The sequence below is a fragment of the Cervus canadensis genome, chromosome 4 (genome assembly GCF_019320065.1).
Source record: "Cervus canadensis isolate Bull #8, Minnesota chromosome 4, ASM1932006v1, whole genome shotgun sequence".
In the NCBI taxonomy this organism is placed as follows: domain Eukaryota; kingdom Metazoa; phylum Chordata; class Mammalia; order Artiodactyla; family Cervidae; genus Cervus; species Cervus canadensis.
The window spans coordinates 20,050,196-20,071,147 of NC_057389.1; the positions used below are offsets into that span (position 1 = coordinate 20,050,196).

At 39.0% G+C, this 20,952-nt stretch overlaps 1 protein-coding gene across 1 annotated transcript in view; it reads right to left on the bottom strand.

The window, feature by feature from the left end:
* Positions 1-19,350, bottom strand: part of ADGRV1 (adhesion G protein-coupled receptor V1) — a 541,109-nt gene extending 521,759 nt beyond the window's left edge. The window contains exon 1 of the mRNA XM_043464669.1: positions 19,233-19,350. Within this exon, the coding sequence (XP_043320604.1) occupies positions 19,233-19,254 (22 nt within the window). The 5' untranslated portion in view covers positions 19,255-19,350. The remainder of the gene's footprint in view (positions 1-19,232) is intronic.
* Positions 19,351-20,952: the final 1,602 nt, after the last annotated feature.

Sequence of the window (20,952 nt, forward strand, 5' to 3'; positions counted from 1 at the left end):
ATACCATATTAAAAAGGAACAAAAAAGTAAATAAAAAGTTTCCCGAGCACCAAACCCCACCAGACATATGCTTCTTCTACACATAGTCCATTACGGTTATCGACTTTATCTGTCTCTCATGAGAGAATCTATACATATATTAAAATGTACGTCTAAAGGAGAAAATTCATGTAACAAATTCTGTTTTCTTCTACGTAGAGACTACAGGAATCAACACATTTTTTTCAAGACATAAATAGGTAAATGCTAGGCTTCGAGGTAGACATTCATCATGGGAAAATACTTACTGTCTCAACAACACACCATCAACTTCATAGATCTCATCAATAAAATGATTATTCCCATTGCCTTTTACTGTATCTACCAATTCACCCTCCAGGGAAGGGCAGACACAACTATGGAAACTTGAAATTTACTAGATCTCATAATATCAAACCTACATTCCTCAAGATCTACATTAAGCATGACCTCTATACCTGAAACACAAGAGTCATCATGAGATCCCCTTTTACTTCATCCTGGGACTGTTTTTAATTCTTCCCTGTTTGATCTCCTGTTTACTGATTCCACATTTTCCTTTTTTGGTTTACTTGGTTTATTCTTTTGATGGAGAACATCTTTCAGTAACTTCCCAAGAAAGTGTACATGAATACAAATGTTTTAGGTTTTGCATATCAGAAATTACTGTAATATTAATCTTCCATTTAACTAATACTTTCTTTGGGTATAGAATTTTTGGTAAAAATAGTTTTCTTTCACTATTTTGAAAGCCTGTTCCACTGTTTTCAAACTTCCAATGTTGCTGCTAAGAAATTCAAAATCATTTTGATTCCCAAGTATTATGTGTTTGCTTATTTGTGTTAGACAACCCCCCCCCACCCCGCCCAGAATGTATGTTCTTCTCTTTGTCTAAAGCATGAAACTGCACAAGATTTTTCTTGGAATGTGTTTATTTTTGTCCATTTGGCTAAACAGTCAGTCAGTCCTTTTCACTCTTATACACATCTTTAAAGTATCAGAAATTTTTCTTACACTATTTCACAATGATTTCTTCACCTTCCATTTTCACTGTTCTTTCATCCTGAAACTCTTAACACTGGTTTTCTCAGACTAGCCCTCTAATTTTCTAATCTTTGTCTCTAATTTCTAATCCTTTAGTTTTTGCCCTATTTCAGAGAATTTAATTCATAATAAAATTTCAATTCTTCTAACTTTTTTGCTTATGCCACTGTGTTTTCAATTTCTAGGAAATAGTTATAGTCTGTTGTTTTCCCCTTAACCCATTAAACCTTCTTTTACTTCTCAGAAAATACTTATTTTTTCAATTTTCTGTTCTCCTTATGGGGGCTTCCCGAGTGATTCAGTGGCAAAAGAACCCGCTGGCAATGCAGGAGACATGAGTTTGATCCCTGGGTGAGGAAGATCTGGAGGAAATGGCAACCTACTCCAGTATTTTTGCCTGAAGAATTCCATGGACAGAGGAGCCTGGCAGACTACCATTCATGAAGTCGCAGAAGAGTTGGACATGATTAAGTGACTAAATAACAACAATATTCTCTTTATGGTCTCTGTTACCTCCAAGTTGCTTTGTTACTTATTCTGGTATCTATCTTCTATATAATGTTTCTTACTTTTCCATGAGCTCATGTACTCTCATTTTTGTGAGTCACGAAATAAGCATATCGCAACACTGACCAAGCTGCTCATATCTGGACTACAACTGCCCACCAAGGAAAAAGGATGAACAGTGCGGAGATGCTTCCATTCTAAAGCTATGTGGGGTGCTACAAGATTATGGATTTCACCTGTGCTCTTTCAACTCCACTTTGGCAAAACACAAAATGAAATATTCACTACACTAACTCCTTTGAGGCAAATTCAAAAGCAGTAAATTAAGTCAAGGTATGTTCTTGCATCACCGACTCAATGGACACGAGTTTGAGTAGATTCCGGGAGTTGGCGATGGACAGGGAGGCCTGGCGTGCTGCGGTCCATGGGGTCGCAAAGAGTCAGACGCGACTGAGAGACTGAACTGAACTGATGTTCTTGCAGCCACCAAATATGAAAGGTCTTCTGTCAAGAAGAGGTAAGACACACTTGCCTTTTTGCTCCTTTGAAATATAAGGATCCTGTGTCTAAAGGTTTCTTGAATCACCATTAGATGGCACCCCTCCATCTTCCAAGACAATCAATAACAATTTCTCAAATTATGAAAAGAGGTTGTAAGAATTTCTGCCACCCGTAACGCTGTACAAATACAATTTTTAATTCTTCATAGAACTCAATGGCAAAATTCAAAAATAATTTTCTTGAAATTAAAGTCTCACTGAAAACAGCCCCAATTAGTTCTAGTCTTTCCTGAGATGCACTATTAACCTAAAAAACAGGTGGGGAGAGGTTCCCTCAGCCACTTTTGTGTGATTTCTTTCTATTCTGTACCTACTTACGGAATACCATCTGTTTTTACTAAGTATCTAGCTGTTCGTATTTTCTAAATGAATTATTTGCCCTCATGAAAGGTAAGGGAGAAAGCTTCATAAACAAATTCAGAGGTTTCAATCCAGAGAGATGTGTTTTGTAGTCTAAACTGTATTTACAAAATAACACTAGAGAATTTTTGCCAAGATCGTAAGTGAAGATTCTGCATTTTTAAAAAGTGGACTTCTAGACTATTTTCACAGAATTGGTAAATCTGAGTCCACATTTTTACACAATACTGATTGGCTGGATCCGAGTGGCAGCTGTTATTTGGACAGAGAATTTGCTCTCCAGAAACCTGCCCGTGTCTCCTCAGTCTAGGGTCAAAGAGGAAAGCAAAATATTTCATATATTTATGCCATTCAAAGAGGGAAAAAGAGGCACAAATGCGCATCTGCACAGATGCACAGACACACACATTCACTCGTGACACATTTTGTGGACTGTCTCCCTGCAGAGTTCCAGGCATTTGATTTTATAAGACATTGGGAAGCAGTCCTGGCATGTGACGATTCTGTGATAGGTGCTATGAAGCCTCTAGCGGGACGCTGCGAGGATGTCTGGGGGTCAAGCAGGAGGTAAATACTAGGGCTGGAGTCAGACATGGGCTCCCCGCTAGTCTCAATCATCTTCCCACCTGTGTGACCTTGGACAAATCAATTCACTTCTCTGGGACTCAAGTTCCCTCAAGCACTAAAGGCAGGAAAAAAGAACAGCTACAGCATTAGGGTATTTTCACCCTCGTTTGCCACAAAGGGCCAGATTCCAGGCTTGAGGCCTTCAATGTCCACGTGGTCAAGAGAAACGGATCGGGCAATCTAGACTGCCTTGGGTACAGACCATCCTCTCAGCCACCCACCCTTAAAGCAGCAACATCAAAATAGAAGGAGGCTGTCTGAGGTAGATGAAAACATTGAGAATTTAGGAAAGTTGGAAAAGCACAATGAAAATCCATCATGGGCACTGACTTCAAGGTCAGAAGGGGAATGAATGGCAACGTTGTGTTCGAAGAACAAAATCATGGGGTTCCTGATATTCTTGGATGACGTGCAAAACTTGAACCAGAGTATTAACTAATTCCACACTTTGTTAGGGACATGGGAAGCAAGCATCAGGGTCTTTTCCAGTAAGTCAGTTCTTCGCATCAGGTGGCCAAAGTATTGGAGTTTCAGCTTCAGCATCAGTCCTTCCAATGAATATTCAGGACTGGTTTCCTGGATCTCCTTGCAGTCTAAGGGACTCTCAAGAATCTTTCCCAACACCACAGTTCAAAAGCATCAATTCTTCAGTGGTCAGCTTTCTTTATAGCCCAACTTTCACATCCATACATGACTACTGGAAGAACCATAGCTTTGACTAGATGGACATTTGTTGGCAAAGTGGTATCTCTGCTTTTTAATATACTGTCTAGGTTTGTCATAGCTTTCTTCCAAGGAGCAAGCATCTTTTAATTTCATGGCTGCAGTCACCATCCACAGTTATTTTGGAGCCCCAGAAAATAAAGTCTGTCACTGTTTCCATTGTTTCCCCATCTATTTCACATGAAGTGATGGGATGGGATGCCATGATCTTAGTTTTCTGAATGCTGAGTTTTAAGCCAACTTTTTCACTCTCCTCTTTCACTTTCATCAAGAGGCTCTTTATTTCCTCTTTGCTTTCATTTTGTCAGTATTAATTGGGTAAATTAATAACAATAATGCACAATTACTGAGCAGTTACTCTAGGTTAGGCAATGTGCTAAGAATACCTAGATGGAACTGCCTAGGTAGTTGACAATGCTGTGACTGATGGAACACGTCGAAAGTCGTTTGTAAAGTTTTGTGTTGCAGATTTCTTGCTGGATGGTGCTCCATGGTCCGGCAGACCAGTTGAAGTTGACAGCGATCAAACTGAGACATTAATGGAAAACAGTCAGCATTATACCATGCAGGAGATAGCCCAATATGCTTAAAATACCGAAATCAAGTGCTGGAAATCACTTGTACCAGCTTGGTTATGTTTATTGCTTTGATGTTTGATTTCCACATAAGTTAAGCAAAAAGAACCTTCTTGACTGTATTTCCACATGCATTTCTCTACTGAAATGTAACAAAAATGTTCCATTTTTAAAAACGAGTTGTGATGGATACTGCACAGCAATGTGGAACAGAAAAGATCGCTGTTGTTGTTCAGTTCCTCAGTCATGTCTGACTTTTTATGACCCCATGGACTGCAGCTCTCTAGGCTTTCCTGTCCTTCACGTCTCCCGGAGTTGGCTCAAACTCATGTCCATTGAGTTGGTGATGCTATCCAACCATCATCTTCTACTGCCCCCTCCTCCTCCTACCCTCAATCTTTCCTAGCATCAGGGTCATTTCCAATGAGTCGGCTCTTTACATCAGAGGGCCAAAGTGTGGGAGCTTCAGCTTCAGCCTCAGTCACTCCAATGAATATTCAGGGTTGATTTCTTTTAGGATGGACTTGTTTGATCCCCTTGCAGTTCAAGGGACTCTCAAGAGTCTTCTCCAACACCACAGTTTGAAAGCATCAATTCTTCAGCGCTCATTCTTCTTTCTGGTCCAACTCTCACATCAGTACATGATTCATACATGATTACTGGAAAAATCTGCTAATGCAGGAGACGCAAGAGATGCGAGTTTGATTCCTGGGTTGATAAGATCCCCTGGAGGAGGGTATGGCAACCCACTCCAGTATCCTCACTTGGAGAATTCCATGGACAAAGGAGTCTGGTGGGCTACAGTCTACAGTCCATGGGGTCACAAACAGTCAGACATGACGGAGCATGCATATCCAATCTTATTACATAACTATTTAAAAGAATGAAGAATATCCTATTATAAAATATTATAGTCTATTTTAAATGAATTTTATGATGCAGTATATTAATTTAAAATAAAATACTTTAAATAAAATATAAATACTAATTATATGCACATGTTTATGTATACAAGTGAACATCCACCTGGAAAAGTACTGAAAAAAACCATGGTCAACTTTAGGCAAAAGAAGTTTGAAGTGATTTTGCTGTTTCTTTGTGTTTTTCTATTTTTGTCATAGTTACTGCATTTGAAAATGTTCTACTTTGGTCATTTCTAACCCTATTTTGAAAAGCAAAATACCAAAATTTAAAACTCTGAAACTGAAGATCATTTTCTAAATGAGATCTAAAACTAAAGATCATTTAACATCCCCATCCTAACACTTGAATTGTGGCTATAAATCTCCAGGCCTTAATATAATCCAAGAATTACAATCTTAGAATTATACGAATGTGTTCTCAACCCATTATAAAATAGGTAACTTCTAGATATGTTTAGTGCCAAAGTGTTTTTCTAAAACAAAAAAGGCAGGAATATCAGTCAAAATAAGAATGTAGACAAATAAATCTCTCATCATCTTTGTACCTTTCCTGTTTTCTTTCTTATCCTCCATTCTGCATTTTCTTCTTTCAACTATAATATACAACTTCAGAAAAGAACACAGTTCCCCCTACACAGGTCTATCTCACATGCTTCTATGAAATCCTTTCTACCCAAAACTTACCTTTGAAGAAAATTCACCAGTGAAAAAGACTTTAATAGAATTCACTGTGTGTATCAACTACACTATCTTTCATCTCTTGAGTTTGCCTTAGGAGACCTGGTATCATGAACTGAAATACAGGGAGTCTTTTTTCTGATAATGCAATGACTCCCTCAGACTTTTGCTCCTTTTTTATTTTGCCTTTGATCGATGTGTCCAGGGTACAAAATATCTTGAAGTTATACCACCCACTCTGCCCTCCCCTTCTAGCATGGTAATTGTCCCTTCTTTCAATCATAAAGTTTAATTGGCTTTTTAAAAAAGATGTATCATTTTTCTATCTGTATTTTTGTTACAATTCATGAAAAACAATACTCTTTGTTAATTCTTTCAATGTTAATTTTTAATTTCACCCTATTTTCAATCCACAGTTTCATTAGCGTTGAGGCTCTGAGAATGTAGACTAGAAGTGAAAGCTTCACAAGAACTGACTTAGCTGAATTTCTCTTGTAACTTGGACTTAACTTTCCCATTATCAGACCACACCCTTTCCCATTCTAAATATCTCCCATTTCTCTAAGTTCAGCCACCTGCTATAACTCTTAAACATGCTCTAGTGGTTTAGGATGTGCTGGAAAGATCATAATACAAAAAGTGACTGAGTGACTTTCCTGGTCCAGTGGTTACGAATTCACACTTTCAGGGACTTCTCTGATGGTCCAGTGGTTAAGACTCCATGCTTCCACTACAGGAGTCATGGGTTCAATCCCTTGTCAGTGAACTAAGATCCCAAATGCCAAAAAAAAAAAGAATCCACACTTCCAATGCAGGGGACGTGGGTTCCATCCCTGGTTGGGAACTATATGCCCACAGGCAAAAAGTCAATTTTTTTTTTTTTAAATGTGACTGAAAGAGCAGGTGGTCGGTCAATTCCTGCTTCTTGAGTCACTTTCTCATGTGGCTTCCTGATGCCACATTCATCTGCCTTCCCTTCTCACTCACTAGGTACCCTTCAGTCTCCTTTGCTGGATCCCTGTCTTCTGATGTCCGTGTGATAAAACAGTCCAGGTCCCAAACCCAGACCTCTTCTGCATCTACATTCATTCTCACTGGGATCTCATTGACCTCACTGCTTTAAACACAGTCTTCCAAATGTACATCTCAAGCCAAACTTCACCTCTAAATTTGGAATTTATTCAGCAGCCTATTTGACATCTCTAGGTATAGGTAATTTTTTAATCTGATTTTTATTTTCAAAATATATAATGCATTTCCATGAATACAAGCTCAAACCTATAGTATAACAAGGTATATTCAGAGAATTCTCACTTACATCCATCTATTCCTTTCTCCTGCCACCCACAGGTAACCACTTTTAGGAGCCCTGGAATTATGTTGCCAATGTTTCTTTTGCAGACAGACCAACACATGGACAAACAAACTGAAACAAGTAAGATTAATTGTATATCAAGTGGTGATATAATCACTGACAAAATAATTCTTTCTAGTGGCTTTAGAACATAGTATTTTGACCATCTGACCTAAGTAGAATAAATTCTAAGGACAAACGCTGCTTCAACGAAAGTTTATACTTCATTCAGTATTCTTACTGTCAGTGGTAATATCAGTATTACTATGTTTAAATTAAATTTGTATATTGTAGAATACACATTTCAGGACCATATTTTACACTCTGTAGAATATATATATTGACACTGCATATGTTGTAGGATAGAACAAATAATAAGTAACTATATAAGAGAAGAAAGAAATGATAATAAAAGCCAAGAAGCTATGCCAAGTCTTTATAAGGTTAAACCTAAGTTGGAAATAGCAGTAGCACCTCATGACTTTTTTTCTTTGTACAAATAGGTGTTTCCTGACTGTGGAACATTAAGAAGGCTTAGAAATAATGACAAATCCATAACAGTAAGCATTACTAGTGCCCACATTTTTATTTCTAAACATCACTCCCCACTAAAAGGAACCAAGGGTCTTTAGAGGAATAACTGATTACCTGGGGAGGAAAATAAATAAAATGAACCTGAACATCTCATACCAGCAAGGAAGCTACTGAAGATTAAAGAGGTCATGTCAGTGGGGCACAAGAGGAATATGGAAGGGTTTCCACTGGCCAAAGATTAAAACTTTGTCTGTCTAAGAGGGTAAAGACTGCAACTGTTTGAAATACATGGAATACATAAACCCTTAAGCTTAAAAGGATACAAAAATCAATCTGTCTGTCTGTCTGTCTCATTGGTCACCACTAAATGCAACCAGGGCATCAACTCCTTACTCTGAAATTAACATTTAAAGGGAAAGAATTAAATATTTATCCTATCTATCCTGGGTAAATTCCTTTTCAGAGTAACCAAATAGCCTAGTTAAGGAAAAAGTTTTCCTTAAAAAAATTCCAGTTAATGTGGCAAGAGGGACAGAGTTAGAAAACCACCTCTTTGCAACTTCCAAAACAATAACTAAAGAAATGACCATTCATGGATGAAACAATTAGATTAAAATTTTTTAAAAAGTAGATCAAAGATTCTAATGCAAGACCTGAAACCATAAAACTCCTAAAAGAAAACCGAGGGGGTAAGCTCCCTGACACTGGTTCCAGCAATGACTTTTTATATTTTACATCAAAAGGAAATTCAACAAAAGCAAAACTAAGCAAGTAGGACCATACTAAACTAAAAAGCTTCCACTCAGCAAAAGCCATCAACAAAATGAAAAGGAAACCTGCAGAATGGAGGAAAATATTTGCAAACCATGTATCTAATAAGAATTTACTATCCAAAAGATATAAAGAACTCATAAACTGAAGACCAAAAATATGTGATTAAAATATAGGCAGAGGAACTAAACAGACATTTCCTAAAGAAGACATAAAAATGACCAACAGGTACATGAAAAGATGTTCAACATCATTAACCATCAGGGAAATGAAATCAAAACCACAATAAAATATCACCTCACACTGTTAGAATGGCTGTAATAAAAAAGACAAGGGATGTGTTGATAAGGATGTGGAGAAAAGAAGCTGGGCAGTGTTGGAGGGAATGTAAACTGGGGCAGCCACTGCAGAAAACATTATAAAGGTTCCTCAAAGAAACTAAAAATAGAACCACCATAGGATCCAGCAACTCCCCTTCAAGGAACATATCTGAAGGAAACAAAATCACTCTCTCAAAGAGGTATCTGTATCACCATGTTCACTGTAGCATTATTTACAACAGCCAAAACATAGAAACAACATAAGTGCCCATCGATGAATGAATGGATAATGTGATAAATATGTGTATACAAACACACACACACACAGACACAGAGGAATATTATTATATATTAAATATATATAATATTTATACATTAATATTAATTATATATAAATATTAAATATTAATATAAAAAAGAAGGAAATCTTGCCATTTTTACAACATGGATAGACCATGAGGATTTTACGCTAAGTGAAATAAGTCATACAAAGAAAGAGAAATATTGTATGATCTTACTTATATGTGGCATTTTAAAAAACAAACTCAGAAACAGATTACATTGGGGCTGCCAGAGGGAGATGGAGGTGGAAATGGGTAAAGGCGTTCAAAAACTATAAACTCCCAGTTATAACTTCTGGGAATGTAATGCACAGCATGATGATTACAGTGAACAAGATGGGATACATATTCAAAAGCTGCTAGGAGAGAAAATCTTAAAAGTTCTCATTACAAGAAAAAATATTTGTAGCTATGTGAGGAGAGGGATGTTACCTAAACTACTATGGTAATCATTTTGCAATATACACATATATCAAATCATTTTGCAGTACACCTTAAAGTAATACAGTGTTACATGTCAATCACATCTCAGTAAAACTGGGGGTGGGGTGTTAATGGGAAACTTCTGAATGTAGAGACTGGGCTTTCTGACTGTTGATTTAAATCCAAATCCACTGCTGACGCCTAGTGTCACTAAAGACAGAACCAGACATGTCCATATAAACACCATATAAAGTTTACAGCACCACCTATATTGTCCAAAAGACAGAACCTGAATCCAATGGGGGCTTCACAGCTAACTCCCAGTTTACTAGGCAAAAAATAAAACAGGGGATAAAGAAACTCATTAAGTATTCCAAAAAGAAAGTTACACAATCAAATGAAGATACACCAGGTGATACATTACCAAATTTCTTCAACATATCAAAGGTATGGGGGAAAAGGGAGATTCAAAACGACTTTGAGATTCTGTCAGAAGCAACAGCTAAGAATTATTTACATCCTAATTAGAAGAATCAAACTCTAAAAAGACATATTTGAGACAATCAAGGAAATTTGAAAATGAACTCATTAGTGAACAAGACTATAGGATTATTGTTAATTTTGTTAGGTAAGATGACAGAATTGTGATTATGTAAGAAAATAACCATATTTTTACAGCTTCCTGATGTGATATGTTGAGATACATGAAACATATACAGAAAATCTTGAAAATTGCCAATTCTGAACAAAGGTCCATCTGCCCAAGGCTATGGTTTTTCCAGTGGTCATGTATGGATGTGAGAGTTGGACTGTGAAGAAAGCTGAGCACTGAGAAATTGATGCTTTGGAACTGTGGTGTTGGAGAAGACTCTTGAGAGTCCCTTAGACTGCAAGGAGATCCAACCAGTCCATCCTAAAGATCAGTCCTGGGTGTTCATTGAAGGACTGATGCTGAAGCTGAAACTCCAATACTTTGGCCACCTCACGTGAAGAGTTGACTCATTGGCAAAGCCCCTGATGCTGGGAGGGATTGGGGGCAGGAGGAGAAGGGGATGACAGAGGATGAGATGGCTGGATGGCATCACCGACTTGATGGGCATGAGTTTGAGTAAACTCCGGGAGTTGGTGATGGATAGGGAGGCCTGGCGTGCTGCGATTCATGGGGTCACAAACAGCTGGACACAACTGAGTGAGTGAACTGAACTGAACTGAGCAAGAGGTGTAAAGGGATTCATTTTACTATTCTATTTATGTACATGTTTGAAAGCTTTCATAGCAATACCTACTTACTGACAAACTCACATAACAATCAAAGCTCTAATTAATTTAACACTAACTCTTCTTTTACCCCAACTAGGGCCTGCCACAAGCTGTCCTCTTAGGCAAGATCCTTTGAAAATGACTTCAGCTAACATCCCTATTGTGAGTGCCATAGCTGGCTCTTGGGGCTCACTTCCCTTCGCTGCTGTGGAAGGTGATGCACACAGCATCACCAGACACATCCCTCCATCGTGCTGAGTTCTCTTGTTAACATTTTTGCTACTGTCCTCAACCACAAATCAGACTCTCCAAGCAGAGCTGAAGCCCTCCCCACCACATTCAAGAGGAGGCACAAACTCAGATGGTAAAGAATCTGCCTGCAATGTAGGAGACCCGGATTTAATCCCTAAATTGGGAAGATCCCCTGGAGAAGGGAATGGCAACCCACTCCAGTATTCTTGCCCGGAGAATCCCATGGACAGAGAAGCCTGGCAGGCTACAGTCCATGGGGTGCAAAGAGTCAGACACAACTGAGCAACTAACACACATACACACAGATACACACAAGATGGGGTAGTCACAGCACTTCCACAAATTTCCAATATAAATTCTCCCCAGAAAATCCTCTCTCAGACTTAACTCTTTTACTTTATATGAAGAAATTTTTTAATTATCCAATTAGTTTCTGTTATCTTCTTTGAAATTCTGAGTCTTGATAATTTGATAGACATTTGATAGACAACTTTTTTGGTGCCTCAGCTGAAAATTCCAATTTATGAAAAATGCAGGGTACAAAAGAAACTACTACAACACTGTAAATCAACTACACGCTAATAAAATTAATTAAAAACTAATTTTAAAATAAATAATTAAAAATTTTAAATGCATGAAAATATTGCCATCAGGAGGTCAAAGTGGCTCTAACAATGAAGTAGTTATTAAGATTACATGAATTAATTTATGTGAACATATGCTTCGAATCATAAAGTCAAAGTGAAAGTCGCTCAGTCGTGTCCGACTCTTTGCGACCCCACAGACTATACAGTCCATGGGATTCTCCAGGCCAGAATACTGGAGTGGGTAGCCTTTCCCTTCTCCAGGGGCTCTTCCCAACCCAGGGATCGAACTCAGGTCTCCCGTATTGCAGGTGGATTCTTTACCAGCTGAGCCACAAGGGATGCCCAAATCATAAGGCCCTAAGCAAATATATTAGGTTTTTTCAAAAGAGCTTAAGATATTTTGCCTCGTCCAAAATTAGACAAATTTGTTCAAATGTCAATTTATTTCATAAAGCACAATAGACCCTTTTAGGAAATTACTTAAGGTTTCAGATAAATACACAAGTGTACACATGCCCCCCACACACACACACATATACACACATACACAACAGAATTAGTGATATCTGACAAACTATACATTAGTGAACTGGACATGTCTTTTACTTAAAGCCCAACTTTCAATCAAATAATCTATTAACTGCCCTCCTTAACAAAATAACATTTTAAAGCTCTGTAATTTACCTTAGAAGAAAAAATAAATTTATTTCATTTTGTCAATTCAACCATATCATTTAGAGATGAGTGCCTACCGAAAGGACAGACGTCATCAGAAAATTGAATTCAGTGTGCATCATGTAACATACAATCACATCTTTTATTTTAGCATATCCTAGAAAGGTCAAGCATTATGCCAGCCATTACCATACTTCCCATCTTAAGAAAACCTACAGCCACTAGTGGGGGAGAAGTCATTGGTTGCAAACTGTTCTTTTATTTTATCACAGTTTGGTTGTATTAAATGAATTATAATTGGCAAAGATCTGGGCTTCCCAGGTGACACTAGTGGTCAAGAACCCACCTGCCAATGCAGGAGACATAAGAGATGTGGATTCAGTCCCTAAGTCGGGAAGATCCCCTGCAGGAGGGTAGGGCAACCCACTCTAGTATTCTTGCCTGGAGAATCCCCATGGACAGATGAGCCTAGTGGACTATAGTTCATAGGAGGAGGATAGGGCAGCCCACTCTAGTATTGTTGCCTGGAGAATCCCCATGGACAGACGAGCCCAGTGGGCTACAGTTCATAGGGTTGCAGAGTCAGAAACGACTGAAACAACTTGGCACACACACAATTGGCAGAGATCTATGCAAGTAGAGTTCTAAGTGATAAAACTTCAGGTCACACCTGAATCATCTGCCTTATACAACGACACTGAGCTTAATACAATGTATAGAAGGGATAAAGTTCTTCTAAATGCATCCTGGCTATTTTATTCACCTCTCTATTGACCCAGCAATTCCACTCCTAACCGAGAGAACTGAAAGCATTTATTCACACAAAAACTTGTACACAAACTTGTCCATAATACAATAGTTGAAAATTAGAAACAATCTAAATGTCCATCAATTAATGAATGGATAAACAAAAAGTAGTATATTCACAGAATGGAATTATTATTCAGCCATAAAAAAGAACAAAGGACTTTACGTGTACAAACACGCTACCACGTGACAAACCTTGTAAATATCAGGTAAGGGACAGAAGGCAGACACAAAAGGCCATATGCTGGATGACTCCATGTATGTAACATGTCTAAAAGAGGCACGTCTGTAGGGACAGAAAGTAAACTGGTTGCCAAAGACTTGAGAGCGGGGAGACAACACGAAGTGATGGTGAATGGGAACAGGATTTCTTTTTGAGGTGATGAAAATGTTCTGGAATGACAGTGTTGACAGTGGCACAAATGTGTAAACACATTAAGTGACACCGAATTGTCTACTTTGAAAGGTGGATTTTTGTTGTTGTTGTTGTTAGTGAATTATATCTCAATTAAAAAAAAATTCATACCACCATACATTCAGTCATCTTTTTCTCTTCTGTCAACAAGTTGATCTAATGTGTATCTGGGACGAGACAGCCAGATCATTCCTACCTGTGCACCTTTGATCCAAGACATTCCCCAGGCCCTTCTCTCTGCCTCTCAGCTCTCCCCCTCCTTTACCACTCTTCAAAGTGCAGATCAAGTCCCCCTGTTTCCAGGACACTTTCCATCCTGAGTTGACTAGTCTGCCAGAGGACAGGTAAGCCTTTGATCCATTCCTACTCATCAACACTGGCGAATGCAGTTGAACAATATACAAACCACTCTATTTATAGCTACAAATAGGGCTTTGTCTTTATATCACCAACTGGAAATATAAAGATCATGCAGTTCTTTCATATATGTTCTCAATTATAATGATCACTTACAAGGCTGGTATCTAATACAAGCCTTCTTTCAGTTAAACATTCTTCGAAAAATGAGGAATGTATTATTTTACTTCCAAATAATTATATAACTATAACTTTGCAAAAACAGGATTGTATTAAAAGATGAGCTAAATTGAATTATTGCCCCATGACATGGTTTAAAGGATAATATTATTCCAATTATCCTAACAAAAGGATTATCATAATACACAGTGGCTCTTTCAGAGGGATATCACTATATGCATGAAATATACTAACAGCACCCTAATAATCAGAATTCATGACTAAAGAAGCCTACAAAATCTTATTTCCAACTAGCATACAAATACAAACCCTTGAATTATTTCCACAATATGCCTCAGAGCACTTGTTTATTTGTTGTAACACTTAAGAAAAAAATTATTTTCTCTTTAAACATACTCCCCACAGAATTCTTTCTTGCAGAAAGGAGCAGAGTCAATATAATTAATTAAGAATTGCTTCTTTTTTTGTGAATTTTGAGTCATCTTCCTCAGTTAATTCTAATATATTAATATATACCCTCTGTTTATTGCACATACTACATGCAGAAATAAACTATTAAGAGTACCACACAATGCCTTTTTGAAGTTGCATTTGATTTGAAGCTATTCAGCATCTTTCAACCTGTGCCCCATTTCAATAATGACTATTTAATAATTACAATCATCCCCTTATTAGCTTGGCATTTCATTTTCCATGCCCTATGGCACCCTACAGTTGAAGGCAAGGAAAACTCTCTGTTGATTAGTTATTTAAGACCAGCAACAATAACTATGCTGGAGAGAAGGCTACTTGGAGAGGATTACATAAGAGCTGGACTCAACAGCTTCAGACAGACAGCAGCAAATTATAAACCCAAGTACTTCGTTGCATGTAAGCAAATTGGCTAGCTGAAATGCTAATTGCCTTTCAGCAAAACTAAAGACAGACAGGGAACCTTGTACTTCAGAGAATGAAATGCATTTTTACTCCACTTCTGCACTATTGTCTTGCTGAGAATCGTTTGAAATCTATTCATTAAGGTAGCTCTTTCCCTAACCTTTAAATTGTGGGAATGTTATTTAGCCCCTACCACCACCACTAATGTGCTCATGTGCCAAGACTGGAACAGATGGTTGGACTTAAGCCATGTTAAGCCCCTAATAAAGTAAAGCATGAAAGAATTCCACTCCCAAATACATCGTACAAATCAAGAAAACATGCCCCGGGAAAAGGAATTTTAAATGACATATACATCTATGAAATGCAAATAATCAAATAATCTTTAAAACTAACATTTACAATATAAAGATATTCAAATGCAGAGAGAGAGAGCTGGCATTGTCTCTCTCAAATAGAAGCCCCAGCCTTCCTCTATAACTAATAATTTTGTATAAGTTCAAAACTCATGGATGGACCACTATCCCAACAGTCAGTTTGACTCCTTTAGATGAAAGGAGGTCCATTCTGAGTTTTCAGAATCCTGAATAAATGAATGAGAAGTTGCCCTTTCAGCATCCTGCCCCCACTCCGAGGGACAGGCAGACTTACGCCTGACTGCACCAGAAAGGGCCCAGTGACCACCTGCCCGACAGCTGTGGGAGGGACTTGGCGTGGGACATTTTAAAGTGTATAGTGTGTCCCAGTGCAATCAGAAAACACAGCCTTTGTATTCCCACAGCCTCCTGTGTCCCAGTTCCACCCTCCTCTTCCTCTGCCACACCTCTTATCAGGACCACAGAGCTCTGTTGCTCTGGCTTCCTGTGTGGCCTGACATCCCAGCATATCAGAGAATCCTCCATACATTCAAAGATGCCTTCTGTGCCCCCAGTCCTGCCTGCTGAAGGGAAAAAAACAGACATACATTATGTGGCAAAATCAACTTTCTGCACTACTTCATTCTGCATGAGGAGACAGTCCAGTTTATTAGCGGCATGCTTATCTTCATTTCTCAGCAAACATCTTTGTTTATAGAACAGTTGAGTGAGAGAATATAAGACTAAATAGAGCTTTAAACCATCAACGGTTTAAATAAATAATTCACCTCTCACCCTGATTAGGCAGGAGTCAGTAGAAGGAAGACATCTCTCTGGCTGGCTGGTCACCAAAACCTTTGGATAGTGGAGTTCCTGGGGATTTTTCTTTTTTTTTTCTTTTCTGTACCATTTGAATTTACTACATGAATTTGTATTAACTTTACAACTGGGAAAAAAGTCAGAGAGATGTGCACACTCAACTGTGTGTAATACTTAGCTGTGTGATTTTTTCCCCCCACGAAATCAGGGAAATGCCCATCCATCTCCACGGCAACATACTATATACATTTGATAGTAAAATTAAATAACCATCGTCTAAGCAGCTTAATACACTTTCTGAGCATGTATCAATTGTCTAGTTGCTCTGTACACGAAGCCAAAGCAGTGATGGCATAGTGCTTCCACTGTGCAAACTCTGGATCCAGTGCATCAAAACTAGATCCAAACTCTGGACCCTTGTCACAGGTAAACAGGTGACAAAGCCATTTGTTCAATATATCACTTTGCTAAATCCTACAGATACTAGAGAAATACAAAATATACTCACTGTCCTCAAAGATTTTGTGTCCTAATTGGGGCAACCTTGAAATTTTCAATAACAGGAGGTCAGCAATATCAAAAAGAACATTAGGCAGCATTTGGTTGAAAGGCAATAAATTAAACATTTAATGACCAAGTTAATCTGTTAATATGCTTCTCACTTATTTGTTTCTGGGAATATACAGATCTAAAGTCATAAGTGGGAAAACAGAATATGTGACTTTAAGTGAGTCTCTTAACTTAGAAAGTTCCAGTTTCCCCAAAAATAAAAGGGATTAGTCTAGTTTGGCTGCAAGCCTCCTCCCAGTGATTGAGGATTTCAATGCTATGTTCACAGCTTATGAATTTTTGAGCAATAAATGATCACACACCTAATGTGAGTTAAAATGTGTTTTCTTTGTGGACCTTTCCAGAGCATAGATCTTTCTGCTTCAGTTTCTTCATGTGCAAATCAAGTAATATTTGCCAATTAAATACAAAGCTGGTATATAGTGGACTTTTGAAAAATGTGGCTATCACTCATCATGGGAATATGTACAAAAGGGTTTAGTCACAGCTGATTCCTCTTTGAACACTTCTTCTTTGCATGTACCAAGGCCAACAATACCTCCAACTAGAAAGATATCTGAAATACTTTTGTGTAACCCTAGCCTCCCTCATATCATTTCTATCCATGATTATCACAAAAGTATTTGTGTTCCAAATATACCTTATGTTATCATTTTCTGACAATGAATATAATTAGCACTCAATATTTGATAAGTATATACATAACACAAACTATAACTGTTATTAAAATATAATAAAGGAGTAGCTAATTCATCATTTCTACATCTGATGATATTAAGACTCCATGTTGTTTTGTAATTTACTTTCACCTCCATTACGGACTTACATTCTGGTCTACAATTATTTACATTATCTAGTCTACAATCACTGGCATTATCTGTAAACTGGGTAATACTATTTAATTTACATCTTGTTGTGAGTGTTAAATAAACTATATAAAGGGCTTCTCAGAATTCATTAGATAGCAAGCATTCAATACTGGGCAACTGCTAGCGTCACTCATCATGGAAACAGGAACATGGACCAGTTTGGGTCATACTTATTTCCAGTGTATACATTTTGGTTACTCCTTTTTTTAAAGTTGTAATCTTGAGATATTTCATTTCTAGCTGAATTAAGTCTTTTCAAGCACCTAGTCCAATCCCTTTACTTTATAAATGAAGAAACTAAGGCACAGAAGGGTGAACGAATGTCCAAAGTCACTGTATTAATGGCAGAGCCAGGATGTTGTATCTAAACACATATATTTAAAATGCTTTACTGCAACACAATTCAAGGCGCATTTGGCATATCCCTACAGACTAGGAAATAACCCCCAAACAAACAGATTGCTGGAGTTCATTTGTATCATCACTAGACACAGAACATCTTTTTTTCCTTTTATATGTTTTACAGTTCTATCTGGCTCTTTTGATAAATGACACATTGAGGAGGAAAAAGAACTTTAGTAATATAAAGTAATAATTTCAGCAAGCATTTGCATATAATGTTGAGTGTCTTAAAGTACATTTTTTGAGCTTTATTCTAATTGACAGTAATTATGCATCGTTAAGATCTGATATCAGTAATCTCTAAAACAGTGAACAGCTAACATATAAACACATTACACCCATTTTTACAGACTGAGGATTCTGTGAAACGTGAAAAGATGGCTTAAAAGAAAAGTTATACAGAATAAGTAAACGCGGCACCTTAAAATCAGCTTTTCCCCTTAATGAAAACTGCCATAATTTCTTCAGTTTTGGTTTCAAGAAAAAATCAATTTTCAAATAGTTTAAAACATTAAAAATGGGTAAGTTTTTAATACACATTATTCTACAGTTCCAGGCTAATTCCTACTTTCCTGAAATCAATTCCCTGAAAGTTCTTCGACTGGAGCGGTTGTTTTGGAACCTAAAGACTCTTTCAATTTATCTCAACCTTCCCGTTATTAATTATTATCTAATGCGCGCTTTAGATAGATCTAGAGATCAGTTGTTTTTTAAGCAGACTGTCTAAAACTCAAGCCGGAATTCAAGTTTCAAACAGGCAGAAAGAGAAGAAAACTTTTATCTCCCTCCGCTCGCTCGCTTCCCACCTTCCGTGAGATGAGGCGGCTTCGGCGGAGGCGGCTGGGGATCGCCACGCCAGCTGCCCCGCCGGGACGGCAGGCGGTGTGGCCGCGGGCGGCACGCCTGGATGAGCCGCAGCGCGTGGCTCGCTCGCCGCCCACACCACCCGCAACAGGTGCGGGCGAGCCACCCCGCACGGCCGGGATGCTGCGGCGCTCCCGCGGGCCACCCCGAGGCTCGCAGGACCATCCCGCAGAGCCACCGCCTACCTGGCCCCGGGGACACCGACATCCGCGCGCGCCCTGAGGTCCCCGCCGAGCCTCCCTTCGCCCTATCCTCGCTCCGCCTGCCGCTCGCGTCCGCACACTTCGCCCGGGTGCTGCCAAGTCTTTCTCCCGCGGTCGCATCAGGAAGGTGGCTCCATCCTCCCCCACTCACCCTCCCCTCGGCCTCCTCCAGCTGCTCCAATCGGACACGCGGCTCCCCGGGCTGCGCTCACCTGACCAGCGGAGCGGGGGTGGCCGCCCAAGGCGGCGCGCCCTTGTCTGCGCAGCGGGCCGCCAGGTCCGGCCCTCCGGCGGCCGGAACACCCTGCCTTGGCCGTCCCTAATGGACTCTTCCAGCAGCAAGGCGCCGGAGCTGACCTGCCGACGCGCAGCAACGCGCACGTCCTGCAGCTGCAGCGCATCTAGGACCTCGGGAGCGAACCGTGCTTTATGGTAGTTCGCTTTGACTCACCTTGCTAGTTTGTCCCCTTGGGCACAAGAATCACGCGCACCTATGCAGCGGGGCACTGTGCCTGCGTACAACCTTGTGGGCAACTGCTGGTTTTCTTTCCGCAGAGACAACTCTTGTACTGAGTCTTATTTCGTTCCTAAAAGGGCATTCCATTTAACGTTGAAGCGCTCCATAGAACTTGCGTGTGAATTGGAGAAATGTTAGAAATGAGGACTCTACTCCCACATAACACTTCTAAGTACAAACTGAGGTCAACATCTAAATTATCTGCCTCCTCGTTTATAAAATAGGATTATTAATTCTTAAGAAGGCTGTTGGAAGGATTAGATGAATGAGATCGTGTGAGGTGCAACTCTTTACACCTGGCACTTGGTAAAAACCCTCAACAAATGTTGGCGATTATTTGTTCAGCTTGCAAGGTCAAACTATCTCATCAGCAACGTGCAACTCACCATCTGCATCAGAAATGTTTAAAGCACGTGAAGGATTATTAGAATTATAGAAATTTGAAACCAGGAGGGAGATTGAAATTAGCAATTACCTGTCTAATACCACCTCACTGCAGATTTTATGGTCGAAAAAATTAAAATACTAGGTGATTGAGTGGCTTAGTTAAAGGCATAATTAGGATTAAATCCTAACGTTCCTATTTCCAAACACTCAGTATGTAGGTACCCTTCCTAGCAAATGAGATGACTGCAATTGTGTGGTAGTTTGAACATTCTTTGGCATTGCCTTTCTTTGGGATTGGAATGAAAACTGCCCTTTTCCAGTCCTGTAGCCACTGCTGAGTTTTCCAAATTTGCTGGCATATTGAGTGCAGCATCTTAACAGCATCATCTTTTAGGATTTGCAATAGCTCAACTGGAATTCCATCACCTCCACTAGCTTTGTTCATAGTGATGCTTCCTAAGGGCCACTTGACTTTGCATTCCAGAATGTCTGGCTGTAGGTGAGAGATCAAACCATCCTTACTATCTGGGTCATGAAGATCTTTTTTGTACAGTTCTTCTGTGTATTCTTGCCACCTCTTCTTAATATCTTCTGCTTCTGATAGGTCCATACCCTTTCTGTCCTTTATTGTGCTCATCTTTGCATGAAATGTTCCCTTGGTATCTCTAATTATCTTGAAGAGATCCCTAGTCTTTCCCATTCTATTGTTTTCCTCTGTTTCTTTGCATTGATCTCTGAGAAAGGCTTTCTTTTATTTATTTATTTATTTATTTGCACCAGGTCTTTACTTGCGGCATA